Raw genomic sequence first — 22,010 nt, forward strand, 5'->3', positions numbered from 1 at the left:
AAAAGAGCATGGGTTAAATTTTTTAACTATCCATTTGTATTCATAATAACATTTCAAATGTCCTCATACCCCTTTGGCCATTAAACAATCCATTGCTGTATTGACTCAGTGGCTTTTAATTGCTTAAAGTTTTATTTATTAGCGCAGCAGTCAAATAGAGGTCACAACAAAATCTTATCTGTGTATGATGCATTGTAATAGCTGTCATTACTAACATTTTCTCTTGGTTGTGCTAAACATTGACACAGCTGTGCTATCTGCATAATAAACAGAATGAGAAATTCTCACCTGAAAAATGATACACTTGAAATTGTGCATGACTTTTGAGTTTTTTGCAATTGGTACCTAATTTTTTTTTTTTACATTCAGTTTAAAAAAAAAAAAACTCCAAAAACCTGCTTTATTTGCACCTTTACTAATCTTTTTTGTGTGTTTTGCTTTCTTTTCTGTCTTTTCCAGTTTGGACTATTTTTTCCATTCTGCACCACTCTGCTTTACATCTTTATTATTCTGTCAGTTTCTTAACTCTGCTTTCTCAAGGTTAGAGGTTCTTTGCTTTTTCTAATATATAATATCTGTTGGCTTGATAATGAACATTTCTAAATGTCTCTTCAGTAGTCTTTGAAATAGCATAGTATTTAGATAGATATTTAGTTGTGCTGAAATCTGAAATTATTGCTGTTTTAACTAGTCTTTCATCTGTAAGGGTCCCATGTTGCTTTGCAAACTTAAAATGGCATTAAAGATTGTTTATCAATAAAGATTGTTCCAACTATCAGAGAAATCTCTGGGAGGGGAGCGGGGGAGGCAAATGTTGGTAGCTGTTGTGTTATTTTTGTGTGCTGCTGAAGTTCAGAATAGTAAGTGACATGTTTTATCCCATTGAAACTGCAGAGAAAATGCTAAGACAAAGTGTAAACACCCCTAAACTGATAACTGGCGTTATCACTGGAGCTAATATCCATGCTGTTACAGAAGGTGGTGTGAAACATTTAATGTCCAGACTTTGGTTTGTACAGTAGTTGAGATCAGTATTGCTTGCTACCTTTTTTAGTGCATCACATGATATCTTCTTAGCATTCCTAAAATACTGAGATCAACTGAGATTTGCAGTGAATTTTAACTTCAATATAGAAAAGGACCAAGATTATTTAAATGAGGGAAGGATATGGGTTTCAGCTGGTTCTATAAATCCCTCCCATACTTTGGAACATTACAAGGGAATTTATGAACACTTATTAATCTGTTCAACGGACTGAACATGCAGCTTTTCTCAAAAGAGATGCTCTTTTATGCAATAAAATATCCAGTGTAGACAACTAGATGTCCCTATTTGGGATTTATACGGGACAGCTAAAAATCAGGGTGGGGAGGGGAACAAGTGCTGCTGAGCGCCACTGAAGTGGTATCACATACTGTGGCTTGCACAGAGTGAGAACTGTTCAGCTGCACCATTATTCTTTTGATTCCCTCTGCCAATGTGATGACATTCTGGTAGCAAAAAATGTCAACAGGCATAATCATATAGCATGACTCACTGTTGGGGTGGAGGAAAGGAATGGGTTGACAAGTAATCATTTTCCTGGTAGAGTTCTATCTTTACTAATGTGTCTGTCAGCAAGAATTAATATAATTGGTTTCTTGGGGGAAGAGAGTAGGTGATGTAATAGATTAATTAATTTTCTGCAATCTCTCCAATTTTTCAACTTCCTTTTTAAGACATGGGCACCAGAACTAGAAGTAGTATTCTGGTATTAGTCTCACCAATGCTGTATGCAGAAACAAATCACCTCACTACCCCACTGTTTATATATCCAAGAACCTCATTAGCTATTTTGCCACAGTATCTCATTGAGAGCTCCTGTTGAATTGCTTGAACACTATGCCCCCAAATCCTTTTCCATGATACTGTCTCCCGTTGTGTAGGTATGGCCTACATTCCTTGTTCCAAGAGGTATAACTTTGCATTTGGCTGCATTGAAACACATTTTGAATGTGTCCAATTTACCATATGATCCAGATTGCTGTATGTGACTGCCCTGTCCTTCTCATTATATATCACACCACCATTCTGTCTCATCCTTAAATTTAATCAGCAGTGATTTTATATTTACTTCTAGATCATTGATGAAAATGTTGAACAGTATTGGGCATAGTACTGATCCCTGCAGAACCCCACTAGAGTCACCCCTACTTTGTGATGGTTCCCCACTGAAAACAACTTTTTGAGATCTGTCAGTTAGCCAATTCTTAGTGTTAGAGGAGTATTTTGTTCTTAGAAGTGGCCTCAAGAAGAGACTTGATGGGATACTGTACGTTGGGGGGAAGCTAGTGCCTCTCAAGATCCAACATCATCTCAGCCATTTCTAAAGTCTCAAAGGTCTTTTAGCAGGATGGATCCAGGCCCTTAAACATCTTCAAACCTCTAAAGAGGTCAGAGATAATGAAAGAGCTTTTGAATTGATTGCCCCCGTGGAGAAAAGGCAAGTAAAGCTCTGATCCTGCCATGAGTTCTGTGTGGGTGGATCCCTGGGGCTGATCTAATTTACAGAAGGCTTACATGGCTACCAGTGCGCTGCTCTGCAGCCCAAAGGAACTGTTTTTAAAGTAGTCATTTCAGTTTTCGGATGAGTGCAAATGCTGTCAGAAATCGTAGTTCACTGGGAATCCTGATCTGTGAAAAATAATTGTGCGTTTTGATTATGACTCGAAGTCTGGATTTGAGAGGCACTAGTCTTAGAGCTGCAGGGACCTTGCATGTCCGTTGGCTAATGTGAGCCAATTTTTAAAAAGGGCTCCAGAGGTGATTCCGGCGATGACAGGCCAGTTAGCCTGTCTTCAGTACCGGGCAAACTGGTTGAAACTATAGTAAAGAACAAAATTGTCAGACACATAGATGAACATAATTTAATCATAGAATATCAGGGCGGGAAGGGACCTCAGGAGGTTGTCTAGTCCACCCCCTTGCTCAAAGCAGGACCAATCCCCAGACAGATTTTTGCCCCAGATCCCTAAATGGCCCCCTTAAGGATTGAACTCACAACCCTGGGTTTAGCAGGCCAATGCTCAAACTACTATGCTATCCCTTCCCCGTTGGGGGAGTTTTTTGGGGAAGAGTCAGCATGGTTTTTGTGAAGGGAAATCATGCCTCATCAGTCTGCTAGAATTCTTTGAGGGGGTCGACAAGCATGTGGACAAGGGGGATCCAGGGAATATAGTGTACTTAGGTTTTCAGAAAGCCTTTGATAAGGTTCCTCACCAAAGGCTCTTAAACAAAGTAAGGTGCCATGGGATAAGAGGGAAGGTCCTCTCATGGATTGGTATCTGGGTAAAAGATAGGAAACAAAGGATAAGAACAAGTGGTCAGTTTTCAGAATGGAGAGAGGTAAATAGTGGTGTCCCCCAGGGGTCTGTACTGGGTCCGGTCCTATTCAACATATTCATAAATGTTCTGGAAAAAGGGGTAAACAGTGAGGTGGCAAAATTTGCAGATGATGCAAAACTACTCAAGATAGTTAAGTTCCAGGCAGACTACAAAGAGCTACAAAGGGATCTCTCAAAACTGGGTGACTGGGCAACAAAATGGTAGATGAAAATGCCAGATGAAATTCAATGTGGATAAATGCAAAGTAATGCACACTGGAAAACATAATCCCAACTATACATATCAAATGATGGGGTCTAAATTAGCTGTTACCACTCGAGAGAGATCTTGGTGTCATGGATAGTTCTATGAAAACATCCACTCAGTGTGCGGCAGAAAATATCATATTGCCTCTACATAAATCCATAGTACGTCCACATCTTGAATACTGTGTGCAGAGGTGGTCGCCCCATCTCAAAAAAAGATATATTGGAATTGGAAAAGGTTCAGAAAAGGGCAACAAAAATGATGAGGGGTATGGAACAGCTTCTGTATGAGGAGACATTGGGACTTTTTAGCCAGGATTGGCAGGGATGGTGTCCCTAGCCTCTTCTTGCCAGAAGTTGGGTATGGGCAACAGGGGATGGATCACTTGATGATTACTTGTTCTGTTCATTTCCCTAGGGCACCTGGCACTGGCCACTCTTGGAAGACAGGATACTGGGCTAGCTGGACCTTTGGTCTGACCCAGTATGGTCGTTTTTGTGTTCATGTCAGGTTTGAAGTGAATTGCCACATTTGTGTGGCCAAACCTGGACAACAACACCATTGTACCCTGCCTGATACCTAATACTTTGTCCTCTATTCTGTAATCTCCAAATTTATAAGCATTACAAAAAGAGTGTGCAGTTAGAGTGCAATGATGGCCTTGAAGGGTTCTGAATTTGTCTTTCACTCGCTCCCATACCAAATATGTGCAATTTAGAAGTAAAAAGAGGTTTGCTTTTCTAGCTGCCAGGCCATACAGCTCCATTTGGGAATTGAAAATCAAGCTGGGTTACACTTCAGTTCAGTTACTGGTTTAAAACAGGGTATAATTTAGCCTGCAGAATCTGTATAATGGCCCTACAGGTTCAGGTTTTGTTGGTTGGTTGGTTTGTTGTGTCTTTTCCAGGCATTACAAATAATGTACATTGAATTTTGTTATTTATATGGTATTTCCAAATTGTGCATGTATTTATGTATGTTTTTGTTTTGTTTCATTACGTTATGTTAATATTTTATATGCAAACAATAAAAATAAACTTTAAAAAAGGAATTTCTATAACTGGTGATGCATGAGAAGATGGGGGAAGGGAGGGTGGCACTACCAGACCAGAATTTGTGCATTTAGAAAAAAAAATACTTTTCTTGTAAGTTTAGCATGTTTGTTTGATCTGGAGTCACTGGAACACAATGAACAAAGAACCCCACAATGCCGTGTTGAGTCCCTTTTCAGAATAGAACTGAGATTAAACACAAGATCTTATTTTCTCAATTTAAAAAATAAAAAACCAGCATGCATTCTATTTGCCATATATTACAATTCACAATTTCATGCAGTTCTCTTTTCTTGGTACAAAATATATTTAGCTAATACACCGCTACCTCAATATAATGCCACCAGATATAACGTGGTAAAGCAGTGCTCCGGGGGGGCGGGGCTGCGCATTCACCTATAACGCAGTAAGATTTTTTGGCTCCCAAGGACAGTGTTATATCGAGGTAGAGGTGTACATGGTTCCAATTTTATGCTAAGGGCTGTTTAGGTTTATATATGCACTTTTTTTTCTTGCATATGATTGTTCTTTCAAGTTACTGTTGTTCAGGGCTTTATGTAATGTTAAAGTGAACATCACTTTATTCTTTCCAGTTCTAAAATATTGAGAGTCAAACTTCAAAGCTAAAAGTTGCTCTATTACTTGTGTTAGGTGAGACCGGGGCGGCTCTAGGAATTTGGCTGCCCCAAGCAGTCATGCCTGCGGGAGGTGCACTGGAGCCGCGGGACCAGCGGACCTCCCGCACGCATGACTGTGGAGGGTCCGCTGGTCCCGCGGCTCCAGTGGACCTCCCGCAGCTGCGGAGGGTTCGCTGGTCCGCGGCTCCGGTGGAGCATCCACAGTCATGCCTGCGGGAGGTCCACCCGAGCTGCGGGACCAGCGATCCGTCCGCAGTCATGCCTGCGGGAGGTCGACTGGAGCCGCGGGACCAACGGCTCCGGCGGACCTCCCGCAGGCATGACTGCGGAAGGTCCGCCGGAGCCGGCTGCCGCCCTGCCGCCAAAATGCCGCCCCAAGCGTGCGCTTGGCGCGCTGGGGTCTGGAGCCGGCCCTGGGTGAGACTGCAGTTAAAAATGACATTTATGTAGTTACACTTCACAGCTTTGTTTGTATCTTGTCTTGGGCAGAAAAATTTATTCTTGGGATGAGGAAGGAGATAATCCAAATGCTGTTTAAGGAAGCCAGTGGGATTTATAGGGAAACCTCCATATGCAGATAGGGTACCCTAGAATTAATACAATATTTGCTAAAGCATGGCTGCAGTCTTTGGTCTCTCTAGTCCAGCATTGCAGGGAGGTTCTAGGTGGATTAACCCATCACTGGGTCCTGGCCTAAGCAAACATACTCTTCTCCTGGCCTGGTGCAAAGAGGAGGCCCTGGGGGCAACAGCACTCACTCAGATTTGGTCCAGCTGCCCATCCATGATGACAGAGGTCAGCAGGGCAAAGCTGAGTGGCCCTGAGATCACATGTGCCAGATCACAGTGATCAGAGCGGTGAGCCAGCCCCAGCTCCTCAAGACAGGAGCCACCACTTCAGGGTGAGTGTGTGGGATGGCCTTCCTGTCCAACTCAAAGCATCATGCTTTTGGGCTTGTCTGTATGGGGACCCTCAGAAAAATCTGAATTAACTGAAGATGTGAATTTAAAGTGGATTTGTTAAACTGCATTAAGCCCATGTGTGGAGATATTTATTCAGAATTAAAGGGGCCTTACTCCACTTCATTTTAATTTACTTTCAAAGTGAGTTAAGAGTAGCCTAATTAAAAATATTGTAATTCTGAAGTAGTATGTTCACACAAGGGCTTAATGCAGTTTAAACAATTCTCTTTAAATTCATACCTTTAGTTAGTTCAGATGAATTTTTCTGTGTTCCTGTATGTACAACCTATTGTACAAATTTCAATAATCGTCCAAGCAGTAGTCTTCTGCAAACCTGAAAGGTGAGCAGGAAATATCTTTTTAAATTAATAGCAAAATTAAAATAATTAATAGAAACCTAGCTCAGTGTTAATTATCAAATAGCTTTTTAAAAGTAAAGTATATGTGAAGGTTTTTGCATGTCAAGGCTTAAGATCAGGGTTCTGAGTTTCTCTGGAAGAGTTCATGCAGTAACAGACGTTTGCAGGAGAAACAAAAGTGATTGAATTATGGCAGATAATATAGATTGACAGTCATATTTTGTGAATAATGTAGTGTTTTATAGTTTTTTAATTTAAAGCCTTTGATCTTTAAGCCTTTATATATTAGAAACAGTTGCTAATTTTTGTATTGGCTTGAGTTGTGTTAATTTGTAATTCGGAGACATCAGTCAGATCTTTTACTTAATTATCATGATAGTACCTTTAGTTAGACTGATGGGTCCCCTTGACATCACCACCATCTCCTCCTCCTTGCCCAAACAGGAGTGGACACTGCTTTTTCCTGAACCTGTCATTGTTGCTCCAACATTTACTGGTAGTTACTTAAGACTGAGAAGTATTTTCTCCAGGTCTGTTCATAACATTACAGTGGTAATGTTAAACATCTTGGTCATGGAATAAAATAGTTTTACAAAATTACACCCACTAAATCTTTATTTCAGCCAAACTTTGTTATAGCAAGTTGAAAGTTCTGATGGTTTTCACAAGAGTTTTACTATAGCGGTGGTGGAGTCCGGCAGTTCTATAAGAATAGGCTTAGAATTAAGTTTACATTTTATTTGTTTGTTAGAGCTCAATTCTAAGTCAGTCTAGTTTATATTCTATAAATTAAATTAAGGTATTTATTTTCTATTTTACAGAGCTCTCTAGGACTGACTCCGGTGGCAGATTTTTCTGCAATTAAAGAGCTTGATACTTTAAACAATGAGATAGTTGATCTGCAGAGGTAGGTAAAGGAGAATTACATCAATCTTACATCTTAGTTACTCACAAATGGTTTCTTTAGTTTTTTTTAACAGAATTTGATATTTTTAAATCCTAATTGTAATTGAGTAAACTACTGGCATATGCTATTTCGTCTGTTAGATTCACTATGGTCGCTCTTCGTTGAAGTGCTGACATCATATTGAGATGGTTTTCTGTTGGGTCTAAAAGGCATTAGATTTGTTTGTGCAACATATGATTTTAAATACTACTGGTGTGTGGAAAGGGGAAACAATCTTCCTTTTCCTTTCTGTTGGGTAGTATAGGTTTGAGCATAGGCATGTTGTCTTATGATGCTTGATACTTGGCCTTTCCATAGAAAGCAGGGTACGTATGCACCTTTATAAAGATGAAGTTTGTACACTTAATCTGTAGACAAGCTCTGAATTTCTGTTAATTTCTAAGTTGACAAGTTTTATTATAAAAACACAGAAGAAAAGCAGGCAGAATTCTTTGGAAAGGTGTGTGTGTGTGTAGAACAGTTGTTGTAATGATAAAGGGTTTCTATCAAGATTTTAAGAAAGGATTGTAGAAGTAAAGAGGGTGGGCAGAATCACCAGGCAGTCTTTGTACATACCCCCAAGATTGGAGAACTTGTGTAATACAACGTAAGTGCTTATTTTGTTGGTAGTATACAGACTAAATTAGTGGAGAGGGGAGGATTCAGGAAGGGGAGTGTGGTTGTGGAATTAAAAAGGGGGCAGGGGAGAGTAATGGGACCACCACCAGTGAGGGATTGGAGACAACCTGTTGCTGTTAATTAAAGCATTCCTTGACCTTGTGGGTAGATGAGTTTATCTAAAATATCTGGAAGGAGCACTGGGGTAGTGACAGGCCCAGCCATCACCACTTCTTAACATGGGCAGGGGTAGCTGCCCAAGAATCCTTCCCTTTTCTCCCCATCCGCATGTGTGAAAAAACTTTCCTGCTGTTTACCTCTCTCCACCTTCATTTCATACTTACCATCTCATCCTTGCCTGTTAATAAAATTAATTTTAAACAAATTAATAAAAAAATTAACTAATAGAATGCATGCCAGATCATCCTGGACACTTCACTTGTATTTTTTATTCCTTTTCCACATGCTGTTCTTTGTCTGTTTAGAATGTTAGCTCCTTTGGGGCGGGGACTGTCTTATGTGTTTTTGTGCTTCAGTTGGTAGAATCGGGTCCTGATCCTGACTGAAGTCTCTAGACCAGTGACACTGAGACCTTAGTGGTTAAGGAGCCAAATCAGCATTACCCAAAAGAGCCACAGTAGTGTGAATTCATTGTTTCATTTACTGTAGTACTATATATTCATATTTAAACAGTCTGATGGGGAAATATATAAATTCTCTCAGCAAAATGACTGACCAAGTATTATTATTTTATCAACTACAATTGGTTAATAACAAAGCAAAAGCATCCTGATTGTCTAATAATTTAGACTGGTTAATAATTAAATCACACAGTATTTTAATATAATGTGCTGCAGGAGCCACTTTTGGCTTGAGAGCCACAGTCTTTGTATCACTGCTCTAGATGCTGCCAATATAAATAATAGGGCTGTTAATTAATCACAGTTAACCCATGCAATCAACTCAAAAAAATTAATCATGATTAACAGTGCAATTAAAACTGCAATTAAACAATAGAATACCAATTAAAATTTATTAAATATTTTTGATGTTTTTCTACATTTTCAAATGTATCTATTTCAATTACAACACAGAATACAAAGTATAAAGTGAGCACTGTACATTTATTTTGACAAATATTGCACTGTAAAAATAAAAGAAATAGTATTTTTCAGTTCACCTCATACAAGTACTGTATTGCAATCTCTTCATTGTGAAAGTGCAACTTACAAATGAAGGGGTTTTTGTTACGTAACTGCTCTCAAAAACAAAACAATGTAAAACTTTAGAGCCTACAAGTCCACTTATAGTCTAGATGCGATAAATCGACTGCCAAGTGCTCTCACTCCCGTGGAGTACCGGAGTCGAAGGGAGAGGCGCAGGCGGAGTCGACAGGGGAGCGTCAGATGTCGACTCACTGCATGTACATTATTCATGTAGCTGAAGTTGCGTAACTTAGATTGATATCCCCCTTTCCCCCAGTGTAGACCAGGCCTTAGATGATGAAAATGAACATGCATCTGTCCACACTGCTTTGGATCGTTATTGAGCAGAACCCGTCATCAGCATGGATGCATGTCCTCTGGAATGGTGGTTGAAGTATGAAGGGGCATATGAATCTTTAGCGCATCTGGCATGTAAATATCTTGCAACGCCAGTTATAACAGTGCCATGTGAACGCCTATTCCAGGGTTTCTCAAACAGAGGTCGCCGGTTGTGTAGGAAAAGCCCCTGGCGGGCCGGGCCAGTGTGTTACCTGCCCCGTCCGCAGGTCCGGCCGATCGCGGCTCCCACTGGCCGTGGATCACTGCTCTGGGCCAATGCGAGCTGCTGGAAGTGGCATGGGCCGAGGGCCTTACTGGCCGCTGCTATCGGCTGGACCTGTGGACGGGGCAGGTAAACAAACCGGCCCAGCCCACCAGGGGCTTTCACTACACAAGCAGCAACCCCTGTTTGAGAAACCCTGGCCTATTCTCACTTTCAGGTGACATTGTAAACAAGAAGCGGGCTGCAATATCTTCTGCAAATGTAAACAGACTTGTTTGTCTGAGCTATTGGCTGAACAAGAAGTAGCACCGATTGGATTTGTAGGCTGTAAAGTTTTACATGGTTTTATTTTTCAATGCAGTTTTTTTGTACATAATTCTACATTCATAAGTTCAACTTTCATGATAAAAAGATTGCACTACAGTACTTAGGTGAATTGAAAAATAGTATTTCTTTTGTTTATGTTTTTATTACAAATATTTTCACGCTAAAGTGAGCAGTGTACACTTTGTATTCTGTGTTGTACTTGAAATCAATATATTTGAAAATCTAGGAAACATCCAAAATTATTTAAATTAACATCATTCTATTATTGCTTAACAGTGTGATTGATTGCGCTTAATTTTTTAATTGCTTAACAGCCCTAATAAATAATAATTGCACACGTCTACTCCAGTGTTGTCTCTGTGATTAAAAAATAAGTGTAGGGAGATGGAGTGAAAGGTAAGCTTCTGTTTTTCTTCTGTTTGTATATGAGTTCTAGAATAAACAAATGTAAAAAGAAAAAATCCATAGAGTAAAAATAAATTGATCTATTGAGGAAATAACTTGTACACAACTTTAACAAAAACTGCTTTGTTAAGCCTAGGATGTCATTGTACAGCCACAAACAAAGGGAGAGTTGCATTTCTTGCTCAGAAATAAACACTTGCTTATATGTTTAAAAAGGAAATCTTTTGTCTGACTTGGGGTTTTTTCTATTACTATCTTTATCAATGATAGCTAGGAATTTCAGTGATCATTATCCAGCCATCAGTAATCACTGTTACTTAATCTTGAATATATTTCTGTAGAAGCAGATTTGATGTGACACAGCACATATCTGTATATGGGGTCTCTGGGTTCATCTGGTTAAAGTCAAACTAGTATTTTTGCTTTGTCTCTAAACTTCTCTATAAATGGTACCAAAAACTGTTTGAGTACAGCTAAACTTACTAGCTAATGACTTGGTTCCCTGGTGCTGTGAATTGTTTCCTAGTTGTTTTACTTGTGTTTCCAAGGGTTAAATATATGGAAGCTGATGCAATCCCTCCCACTTTTCCCAGCAGTCTTCATTAGACAATTGCTCCATGGCAACAGTGAGATCACTGAAGACAGTATTTCATTGATTTCCTCCCCACCCCCCCTTCCCTTTTTGAGCTGTTCTTTTCAGCTAACCCCTCTTCAATGAGAAGGCTTTTTTTATGCTGGGCATATATATATAATCATCTGCTTTTGTAAATAATTTAAGGAACGGAGACACCTTAAATCTTTTTCTTTATTTAATTGTTCACTATGTATTTAAAGAGAGAGACAGGATTAGGGGGCTGGATAACTGTACCTGCTGTAACTGATGTTCTTAAGTATTCTTGCATATTTTGTTGGTCTTCTAGGGAAAAGAATAATGTGGAACAGGAACTGAAGGAGAAAGAAGATACTATCAAACTGAGGACAAGTGAGGTCCAGGTAAATGGGCTGTAGAATTTCTCATATTTCACTTCTGATTTTTGGTGCATGTGTTCATTCATTCTTGTAGAAATATAATGATTGAGTCTTTAAACCAAATCATGTACCATTTACTTGGTGTTGGCTAAGAAATTAGATTACCTTAAAAAACGAAAAGAAAAGCGTGGGGTGGGGGAGAGGAGAGAGAGAGAGAGAGAATATATGCATTTCACAAACCAGTGAAGATATTTCAATGTCATGCAAATTAAGACTAATAAACTGGTCAAATTAAATGGATTTGTACCATATGGTACCACTTCATGACAGTCACAGTAAATCCCTAATTGGGAGATTTGTTGCTCCATGGTGAATTTTTTAAAGTCTAAATATCCTTTTAAATAGTTACTTTAAAAGGACTATTGACAATCTTTCCATAGGATCAGCAAATTCAAATGTTGCTGTTTCCTATGAATGAAGACCTAATCTAGGCAGTTAAATGCCAGGGTTTAAGGTGCTTATAGTCAGCCAAGCCCTTTATGAAATGCTGCAAAGCTATTTTTCAATTAAGTGATAAGTTACAAAAGCAGCTTGAGTTGCTGCATTTAAAAATCAAAATTTTACTGCAACATGACTCTTGATTATCTAAATACTTTTTGGATTACCAATGGACAGTAAAAGCTTAGTTTAAATTTTCTTACATTTTCTGAACTGAAGTTAAATGTGGCGTGTCTTCCTCACAACAGTTTTTTGAAATTTTGCTTACCTATTTTATGTTATACTCCTTGTGACTGGGTGGTAATTAATTGCATGACCTTTCTGGAGATAATCAGAGTCTGGCATGTCAGTAACAATGACTGCCAAATGAATATGCAACAAGATGTCAAACAGAAGTTTGCTATACCAAATATGTTAATTAAATCTGGCTACTCACGTGAATGGAATCAAATTTTAATAATCTAGTAAAACATATCATGAATATTCATGTCTGAGAAACATCAGGAATAATTTTGTATGGTGTGTGCTGGAATCTCATGGTTTATGGGTGTGTGTTTGCTGACTATTGAATTCCTGGTGTTATTTGAAAAGGAGGCAAATAGTGCTAAAATAAAACTTTGATCTGTTAATTCTTGTTAAGAAAACAGAATATCACACTACTAAAGTGTATTATGTGCATCTAGTATTTGAGGCCAAGAGGTAATGCAAGACAAATGTAATAACTGACGTTGTCTAAAGCAGTCATACTGCAAGCAACGGCTTTCAGGTTCTGTCAATGTAAAGATCAAGTGGGCCTGCATGGTGGCTTATTCGTTATTCCTCCTCTGATCAGAGGCAGCCATAGATATTGTGATACGTCGTGACTGTGATATGAATTTCAGTGCTGTTGAGCTGGTATCTGGGTTTTGGTAAAGTTTGTGTGCTAGTGTTTCTAGAGCTACATACAACAAAGGTAACAAATTCAATTTGTCACTAAATTGTCATGCCTGTTTTGTGTTTTGGCTCCTGTGTTGCTGATTACCAAGATATTTGACTGTGTACTAAAGCTTTTTACTTTCTAATCTGTCTTCCACCTGACTCATTTCGTCATATCACACTCCAGTGTTTGTGCCACCAAAATTATTTCTGTGGTGACAAATTATCTCACAAACATCCCCAGTTTGTGCTTTGGCCGAATGAGATGTGGAGAAGACTTGGGAAATACTGTTTTGCAGTAGAAATCCACTTTTTGGTGTATATAAAAAGATGCTAAACAATAATAATGGGAATGGAAATTCAGATAAAGTATCAGTAAAAACACTAAGTTTTGCTGAAGTGCAGCAATTTAAAAAAAAGAAAAGCTATACTGAAAGGCCAGAAGGCTCCATTAGATCATCTAGTCTGACCACTTGTATAATACAGGCCATAGAATTTTTAACCCAGTTACTCCTGCATTGAGCCTAGAAAAATTGTTTGATTTAAAGCATATTTTCCAGAAAGGATTCCAGACTTTATTTGAAGACCTCAAGAGATGGAGGATCCACCACTTCTCTTGGTAGTTTATTCCAGTAGTTAATCACCCTCGTATAAATTAATATGCCATATTTCTAATTTGAATTTGTATATATTTAACTTCAAGCCATTGCTTCTTGTTATGACTTTCTTTTTCTGATTTGCACTGAATTTAACAGATTAATTATCTGTAGAATCCAGCATAGTCAGAAGTATTAATATATGTGGGTAGAATAACTATCCACTTCTCCCAAACAAACAAATATATGGGATGTTTGTCAGGATAGTTCAATAGGAGAAAATTGCATATACTGAATACAGCTCTACCCTGATATAACACAAATTCGGATATAATGCAGTGAAGCAGCATTCCTGGGGGAGGTGGGACTGCGCACTCCGGCAGATCAAAGCAAGTTCAATATAACACGGTTTCACCTATAACGCAGTAAGATTTTTTTTTTGGCTCCCGAGGACAGTGTTATATTGGGGTAGAGGTATATTTCCATTTTTTTTATCCTCCCTTAATCTTCTTCCATCTCTTATTTTGACTTATCTTTTTCATTCTTCCTTCCACTTGTCGTCTTTTCTTTAAAAAGCAGCACCCTTTCATCTAATTTTTCTTCATATTAGTATTTTTGATCTTTCTTGTTGTCTCGTCCCCTTGCTTTACTGTTCTTTCCCCTCTACTTACTGCATTTTCATTTCTATCCCTCCTTCTCTCTGCAGTCCTCTCTATAATTTGTTCTGTGTATGACAATAATTAGTGCTCTAAAAATGAACTAATTGTCACAACACACTGTAAGGAGGTAAGTAGCATTGTTGCTATTTTACACGAGAGAAAATATTGAAGCACCCTAAGGCTTCAATTTGAATCAGAGCCGCATTGCACTGGATAATGTACAAACACATAGTAAGAGACCGTCCCTGCCATGAAGCTTACAAACTAATGTCCTGACCTTGTACACACTTATGCATGTGCTTCACTATATGCACATGTGGCTAGGCAGTTGATTTAAGTATGTGTAAATGCCTGCAGGATTGAGGCCTGAATTAAGACATGTTAACAGCTGGGTGTAGCAGGGCAGACAAGGGAAACAGTTGCAGTGCTAAAAGGCTATCAGACCAAAGAGTCTGTGGCAGAGATGGGAGTAGAACAAGTTCCAAATTTAGTCTGCTAGACTGTGGTGTCCTGACACCAAAGTGGGTTGTGACTCCATTTTAGGATTGCCAGGGCCAGCGTTAGACTCACTGGGGCCTAGGGCTGAAGCCGAAGCCTGAGCTCTGCCGCCTGGGGCTGTAGCCAAAGCCTGAGGACTTGAGTCTGGGACGGCAGGGCTCTGGCCCTCTCCACACCACCCATGGTGATGGGGCTTGGGCCATCTCCCGCCCGGGGTCATGTAGTAATTTTTGTTGTCAGAAGGAGGTCGTGGTGCAGTCAAGTTTGAGAACCGCTGTGCTAGACTACACTTCTCTTCACTACACTAACCGCCTTTTCCATGGCCAGATTCCACATTGGCTTCTCAACAGAGGATCCAATTTAGTTGGCTGAGATGCAACTTGTGTTTGGCCCTTATACTGTCACCAGAATTCTGGGCAGCTACCCAGCATCCAGGGTTTCCTTTCAAAATGGAGAGATCCCCGACTTCTGGTCTTCACACACCCCTTAGTGCCAGCTCTGGGCTGTTGTGATGGAAGACTGACTGACAGGAAAAAAACTGAGTCAGACTTCCAGAAGCAGCAGTTAGTTTGTTTTTAAGATTTTCAGGAACAAAAATGATTCATCTTATATATTTAAGGGAAAAAAGACCCATGACACTGAGCTTCCAAAATGGGTATATCCTTCCTGTGTACCCCTAAGGCCAGTCCTGAGTGTACCATGCCTTTTATCATTCAAAGAGAGGCCATTTCCTGTAGAATAATGCAGTGGAAATCTATAGAATGTCTGTACAAGATTTCATTTCACTGCCCATACGTTGAATACTTCTCTGGATTTCTGTTTCCAGAACTTTCACACTATTGCTTTTTTTGGTACTGTACTCCCTTAGTTTTTTAGAAGAAAGTTTTTGTGAAGAAAGGTGTAACTTCTGATGACTTTCTGTCTTGGCGTCTCCTTTTAACGCAAGAGGAAAAGCATATGGTGGTAGTTCTGTTTTTTTATCACCTGTATTAAAAGTGTACATAGTGCTATAAATCTACATGGCTCTTTACAAAGTGTTAAGACCAATGCCCTGTCCTGAAGATGTTACTGTTTAAATACAATCACAGTTCAGGACAGGGAGTCTGTGGGAATTATTGATGAGAAAGGGAGCTGATGGATTGTTAAGAGAGGAAGCTCTGTGGATGAGGGTAGGGAAGTGTATTCCTAGTATGGGGGCAACATGATTGAAGGCATAAAGCCTATCATAGGAAAAGAGATAGACGATTGGAATAAGCTGAAGGAGTGACAGGCATTAGTGAGTAAATGAGTCTGGTGTTATAAGAGAGGATACGGAGTTTGAATTTGAAGTAAGACAGGAAACCAGTGCAGAATTTTGGGGCAGAGTAGGAGGATGTTAAGTAGAGAAGAAGAAAACAACAATGGAAAGCTCCAGTAATCAGTGTGAGACGTGAACCACACTTTAAACAGAATTTGAAGAAATCAAAAAGAATTTTTATATTACTCAAATGGTTCTGCTGAACTTTATTTTCATCTTGCTCTTCTATTCATTTGTCCTCATCTTGTCATCTTCCTTCGTTTGTTCTTTTTCCTCTTTGATGCCTTCTCTGACTGGCTGCTCTACTTTTCTGTTTCCTTCCTATGCCCTTAATGCATTCCAGCACATGAAGATTGGTACTGTGCTGATTCACTTTCTGGAGCTAACCAATCACTCAGTAAAGCCAGATGTCTTGCTGGGTCGGGAGGTTTGGAAAGTGCTAATTTTTTGCACTGAGATGACGAGTTCCTGACACTAGTGTTCATGCACACTTGAGGGATAGGCCCCCTGGAGCCTATCTAGTGGTTCTGATAGATAATGGCCAAGAGATTTTCCATCTTGATTCTGAGATCACAAGACAGTAGGTATCAGTTGCTAGGAGAACTTGTCACTGCACCATCTGATGCAACAAACTAGGCATCTGTTCTCTTCACTCAGTCTCTGAGCTAAGAGTTACAAAAATAAAGTTGTTTCAAATATTGTAAAAATGCACAATTACATCTTTGACTATGCATCATACAGGTGTGACTCTGAACTCTGTACATGTAAGTCAGACTGGGTTTTTGTTTGTTCCTGCAAAACAGATGAAGATATGGAAAAGTTAATTTTTAAGTATATTTGTAGCTGATGTGTAAGTGACTAACATAGAACTGTCGCTATTAAGATTATTAAAAAGCATGTAGTAATATGTGAATTGGTGGTGTCCCTTTTTGAAGGGACTGGGAATTCTGCTCTAGTTTTAAATAAACATTTTTCTTTATTGTCACATTAGAAATTAAAATGTTAATGCTTACATTTCATTTATTTAGAGCCATACATATTATTAGTCCTTGATCAGTAATTGTTCAGAGCAAGCACTGTGAGTTTACATTCTGTGCAACTATGTGCTAATTTTTGTTGCATCTAAGCAAAGGCATTGTTTCAGAGGTTACTCCTGGGGAATTCTGCGCCACATGTGAAGAATTCATGTCCCATGCAGATTTCTTTGCTTACCCGCAGAAAAATGACTTTGACAGGGAAGCAAAGGAAAGCTGCAAGAGCAGTGATGCCCCACTCCCTAGCTGCGCAGGTACATTGTTTCATGCACCCAGAGCTGCTGGTGGAGAGGTAAATCACCGCAGGGCTGGGGACACCCCAGCCAGTGGCTCCTCCCCTGAGCTGGGATGGGCTGCTAGTCCCAGCTGGGCTGGAGGCAGGAGAGGATGGGGACTTCCTCCACCCCTGCAAGGGGTGGCTGGGGCTGTGTCAGACCCACCCACAGAAACTTCCCCAGCTGCAGGAAGCTCAGCATCCTCCTCTGCTTCCTGCCCCCATTGCTTCTTAGTTGGGGAGGGAAGGGTCATTGTATGGGGGAGCTGCTCCTCCATCCACCCAACTCCCATGTATCGGGACCTCCCATACCCAGACACCCCTGCCAAGCCTCACCCCGTACACCCAGAATCTCACCCCCATCCCCAGGCCTTCATACCCAAAGCCACCGAAACTCAACCCCTGCATCTCGAGTCCCCTGCCTCTGGACCCCTGCACCCAAACCACCCCCCACTGAGTTCCCTGCACTCAAACCCTGACCCTGACAAGCCTCAACTCTCTGAGCCCCCACATCCAGACCCCATGCCACTGACCCCCAACTAGCTGCACCCAGACCCCCATCCTACCAAGCCCCACTCCCCCAGCACCCAGACCCCTCTGCTGAGACACCCAGACCACTCTGCTAAGCCCCAGCCACTTTCACCTGGAACCCCGTGCAGAGTCCCATTGCACCTGGAACCCCGCAATGAGCCTCTGTACATCCAGGTCCCCTAACACCTAGACCTCCCCCAGTGATCTGCCAACACCCAGATTGTCCCACACAGAATCCTGTCACCCCATACCTGGATTCCCCCCACATTGAGCCCCTCCACACTTGGATCCTGCCTGGTTGAGCCTGCCAGCCCCACACCTGGTTCACCTGGCACAGAGGGGCAGGGCCCCAGGGTGTTTCTGGGGCAGGCCCAGTCCTTGTGCTGTATCAGGGTTGGGTGCAGTCTCACCTCTGAGTCTGTGTCCCGCTGGTGGGGGAGCTGCAGGGTGATCTCCCACCTTCGTGCAGCCAGTGGCCTGTGCTCCCCACTGCCATGCTGGAGCCTCTGCATTTATTTATTGACAAATAAAACTTGCAGAATTTTTAATTTTTTGGTGCAGAATGCCCTCAGGAGTAAGAGGTGTGTGTGATAAATTAAAGCATTGGTTTGTGGGATGTCTAGAGCATAATTGACGTTCCGGTTAGGAAAGGACCTAATATAGCAAAGTATAACTTTTTGGCTCAGTTCAACACTGGGAACAGCATTGTGCTAGCTGTTTTTAAGAAACTAGCTAACTCTGAGGTTTTACAACTGCAGGATTGGCCAGTTTCTAGCATTTTGGTGAGTCTCTGAGAAGCACAGTGGGTGGGGGCCAAGGAAGTTGACTAAAGCTTGCAGCATTCTAAGTCTGGGGGCAAGGAAGAATCAGCTCGCAGCTCTCCATGTGGTTCTTGCTAGTAAGAATGAGTCTTATGGAAATTAGGAATGGCTATAAATCTAAATCTAAAAAAAACTCATGAAGCTACTTATCTCTCAGCTCAGGAAGAAAATTTTGTCTTGGCCTTTGGAATCAGTTACTGAAAGGGACCTGGCCCTTCAGTCAGAGGAGTTCAGCTAATTAGCAAGAGGGAGATGTTGGCAAATTGGTTTGAATTACCTAACACATGAATGAAAACAAAGATTCACTAATCCAGTTTGCTGTTAAAATGAGTGTACCGTTTACAGTAAATTAGGCAGACAAGAGCATAGAGTTAGAGTTCAAACAGTTAATTGAGCAGATGAAGGTGAAATCTCAATTATACTGAGCTTTTTCTTAATGATGGAGGATTGTTTAATCATCTTCCTGCCACCTAACCCTGACCACATCCCCCGCATATTTGTATCATTCTACTCCCTTCTCCTCTGTATAAAACACCTTTGCTTTTATGGTATTTCACCATTTAGCCCCTCTTCCCAGATCTATTATTTTATTGAGCCACCAACCTTTACCTTTGCTCTTCCAAAAATGCAAGCATAGATTGTCTGCTTGTTGAAGCACCTTTGCATTTTTTTCCAGGCCACCTCTTTGCAAGCAAGTAAAGCTTTCCCATCAAAATTTAGAGCGATCACCAGATCTTCCTTCAACTCCCACTTGTAGGCTCTGCTCTCCTCTCATGCCTACAGTACACTGCCATCTGATGAGAGTTAACTGTTACACACAAAGTGCTCATTTTAATAGGTAAACTTAAATAATTAATTCTGGGGTAGGCCTGCCTTTTTTTAATTGCATGTTTGTACAGCGCATAGCACAGTAAGGTCCTGATCTTTGATTGAGGTCTCTAGGTGTTACTGCAGTATAAGTAATTATTATTGATCAGAACTGGTATTTTTATGGAGGGATTTAAATTGTGGTCATTTGTCATAGGAAAGGATAGCCTTCTTAAGGCACTGAAATGGGAATCTTGAGATCTGGTTCTAGTTTTGGTTCTGCCATTCGTATAATGCTGGGCAAGGCACTCACCCTTTCTGCCCTGATTTCCTCACCTGTAACTTTGAGATGGCACTCCTCTGCCACTCACCGGCAGCAAGGGTGACTTTCTTCTTTTTGTGAGATGCACAGAAATGACAGTGGTGGGCACCACAGACATACCTATTAAATACATAATAAAATATAAATTAGAAAAATCCATAAATGTAACATACAAAAAGGTGAGGAGTAGATTTAAGGTAGAAGTAACATGTGTAAATTTCTTGGAGAAGTGACTGACTTTTTTACTTTAAGAAGCAGCTTAATAGGACTTTAAGAGAGAGTCCTCCAAAAGCATATTGGATACTAGATATTATAAGGCAGATCAGTACCCTTAAAAATACAGCATATTTACCAGTCTAGTGTTTATGGAATGAAAGTGTTACCTGTAAATGCAGTAGTAGAAAAGGGTAAGATCTATGTAGAAGGCAGTTCTCAGAATTTCATATATAGCAGGCTGGGCTCTGTGTAGGTTCATGGGTCTTCTCGCACGTTATAACTAGGAGGTAAATTTCTTCATTTCTAAAAGCTTGGATGTGGGATTGATCTCAGAGATAAAAAGCACTTTTCCTTGCATAGCCAGCAGGGTTTTGTTTTTTAGCTCTATTAATCTAATCATAAGCTAATTTTGACCAGACAAAATTTGTAAGTCAATTTACGGCAGTGCTGAGTAACTTCCCAACATCACTAAAAATGACAATTTTAAGCCTCTCCCCATTACACCCTAAATGTCCCCAGTTCCTTTCTCCCTTCATTTACCCCTGATTTTCTAGTCTTCACAATATTACTTTAAGTCGGTTGATTTCAGACAGCCCCAGCCCTTCCCTTTCTCTGAGACTGTTTATCCCACCCCCCCTTAGTGAGGAGTCTGTTGTGTAGGCCAGTGGTTTTCAAACTTTTTTTTTTTTCTGGCGACCTAGCTGAACAAAGCTGTTGATGCCCACCACCCAACGGAGCTGGGGATGAGGAGTTTGGGATGTGGAAGGGGCTCTGGGCTGGGGCAGGGGGTTTGGGTGCGGGAGGGGTTCAGGGCTCTGGGGTAGGGCCGGGGATGAGGGGCTTGAGGTGCAGCAAGGGGCTCTGGGTTCGGGGGGAGGCTCAGGGCTGGGGCAGGGGATTGGGGCACAGGGTTGGAGTACGGGCTTACCTTGGGCGGTTTCCAGTCAGCTACACAGTGGGGGTGCTAAGGCAGGCTTCCCGCCTGTCCTGGCACCATGGATGGCGCTGAACCCCATCAGCGGCCAGCAGCAGGTCTGGCTCCTAGGCAGAGGTGTGCAAGCGACTCTTGCCTGCAGGCACTGCCCCCTGAGCTCCCATTGGCTGGTTCCCCAGCCAGTGGGAGTGTGGAACCGGTGCTTGGGGTGGAGGCAGCGTGTGGAGGCCCGTGGGCTCCCCACCTAGGAGCCAGACCTGCTGGTGGCCACTTCCGGGGCACAGCGCACTGTCAGAACAGCTAGGGACTAGCCAACCTTAGCCGAGCAGCACTACTGACAGGACTTTCAATGTCCCAGTCAGCAGTGCTGACCAGTGCCTGACATTCCGTGACCCACTACTGGGTCGCAACCCGCAGTTTGAAAACCTCTGGTGTAGGTAATCATAGTATGGAGCTGGTCTGCACAATGGTGGATGGGAGGGAGTGTCAAGAGGAGGAAACGGGCAGCTCTCGGAGTTGTTGGGAGAGTGCAGTGAAAGTCAGGGGAACAAGGACAGATGTGCAATCCACTCACAGCAACCCATGCTCAACCCAACCTGCAGAGAGCAGTGTACTGTGCCAGCCTAGGAGAGGAGATGGGCTCAGTTGCTTGGGCTCTGCATCACATGATCCATGTGCAGGTTGCAAATAGGTGAGGAGTAAATACAGAACCATCATGACGTAACACAAGGCAGCAGGACATTTCTCAAAGCCTGCCCAGTTGCCCGGTGTCCTGCAAAAGCAAGACTCCATAGGTATGCCTCTATAGAATATTAATATTAAATATGCTAACTCTTGCTTTCTGTAAACTGAAATTATCACTTGTTGATCTGGTAAGATTTCCATTATTACCAAGAAACTAACTAATTAGTATATTAGAATATAATTAAAGCAT

At 41.2% G+C, this 22,010-nt stretch overlaps 1 protein-coding gene across 3 annotated transcripts in view; it reads left to right on the forward strand.

The window, feature by feature from the left end:
• EPS15 (epidermal growth factor receptor pathway substrate 15) overlaps positions 1-22,010 on the forward strand; it is a 107,412-nt gene that overhangs the window by 45,576 nt on the left and 39,826 nt on the right. For all 3 annotated transcript variants that reach the window (XM_039484813.1, XM_039484814.1, XM_039484812.1), the window contains exons 12-13: positions 7,464-7,549; positions 11,626-11,698. In XM_039484813.1, the coding sequence (XP_039340747.1) occupies positions 7,464-7,549; positions 11,626-11,698 (159 nt within the window). The remainder of the gene's footprint in view (positions 1-7,463; positions 7,550-11,625; positions 11,699-22,010) is intronic.

This window comes from Mauremys reevesii, linkage group 8, assembly GCF_016161935.1.
Source record: "Mauremys reevesii isolate NIE-2019 linkage group 8, ASM1616193v1, whole genome shotgun sequence".
NCBI lineage: Eukaryota > Metazoa > Chordata > Testudines > Geoemydidae > Mauremys > Mauremys reevesii.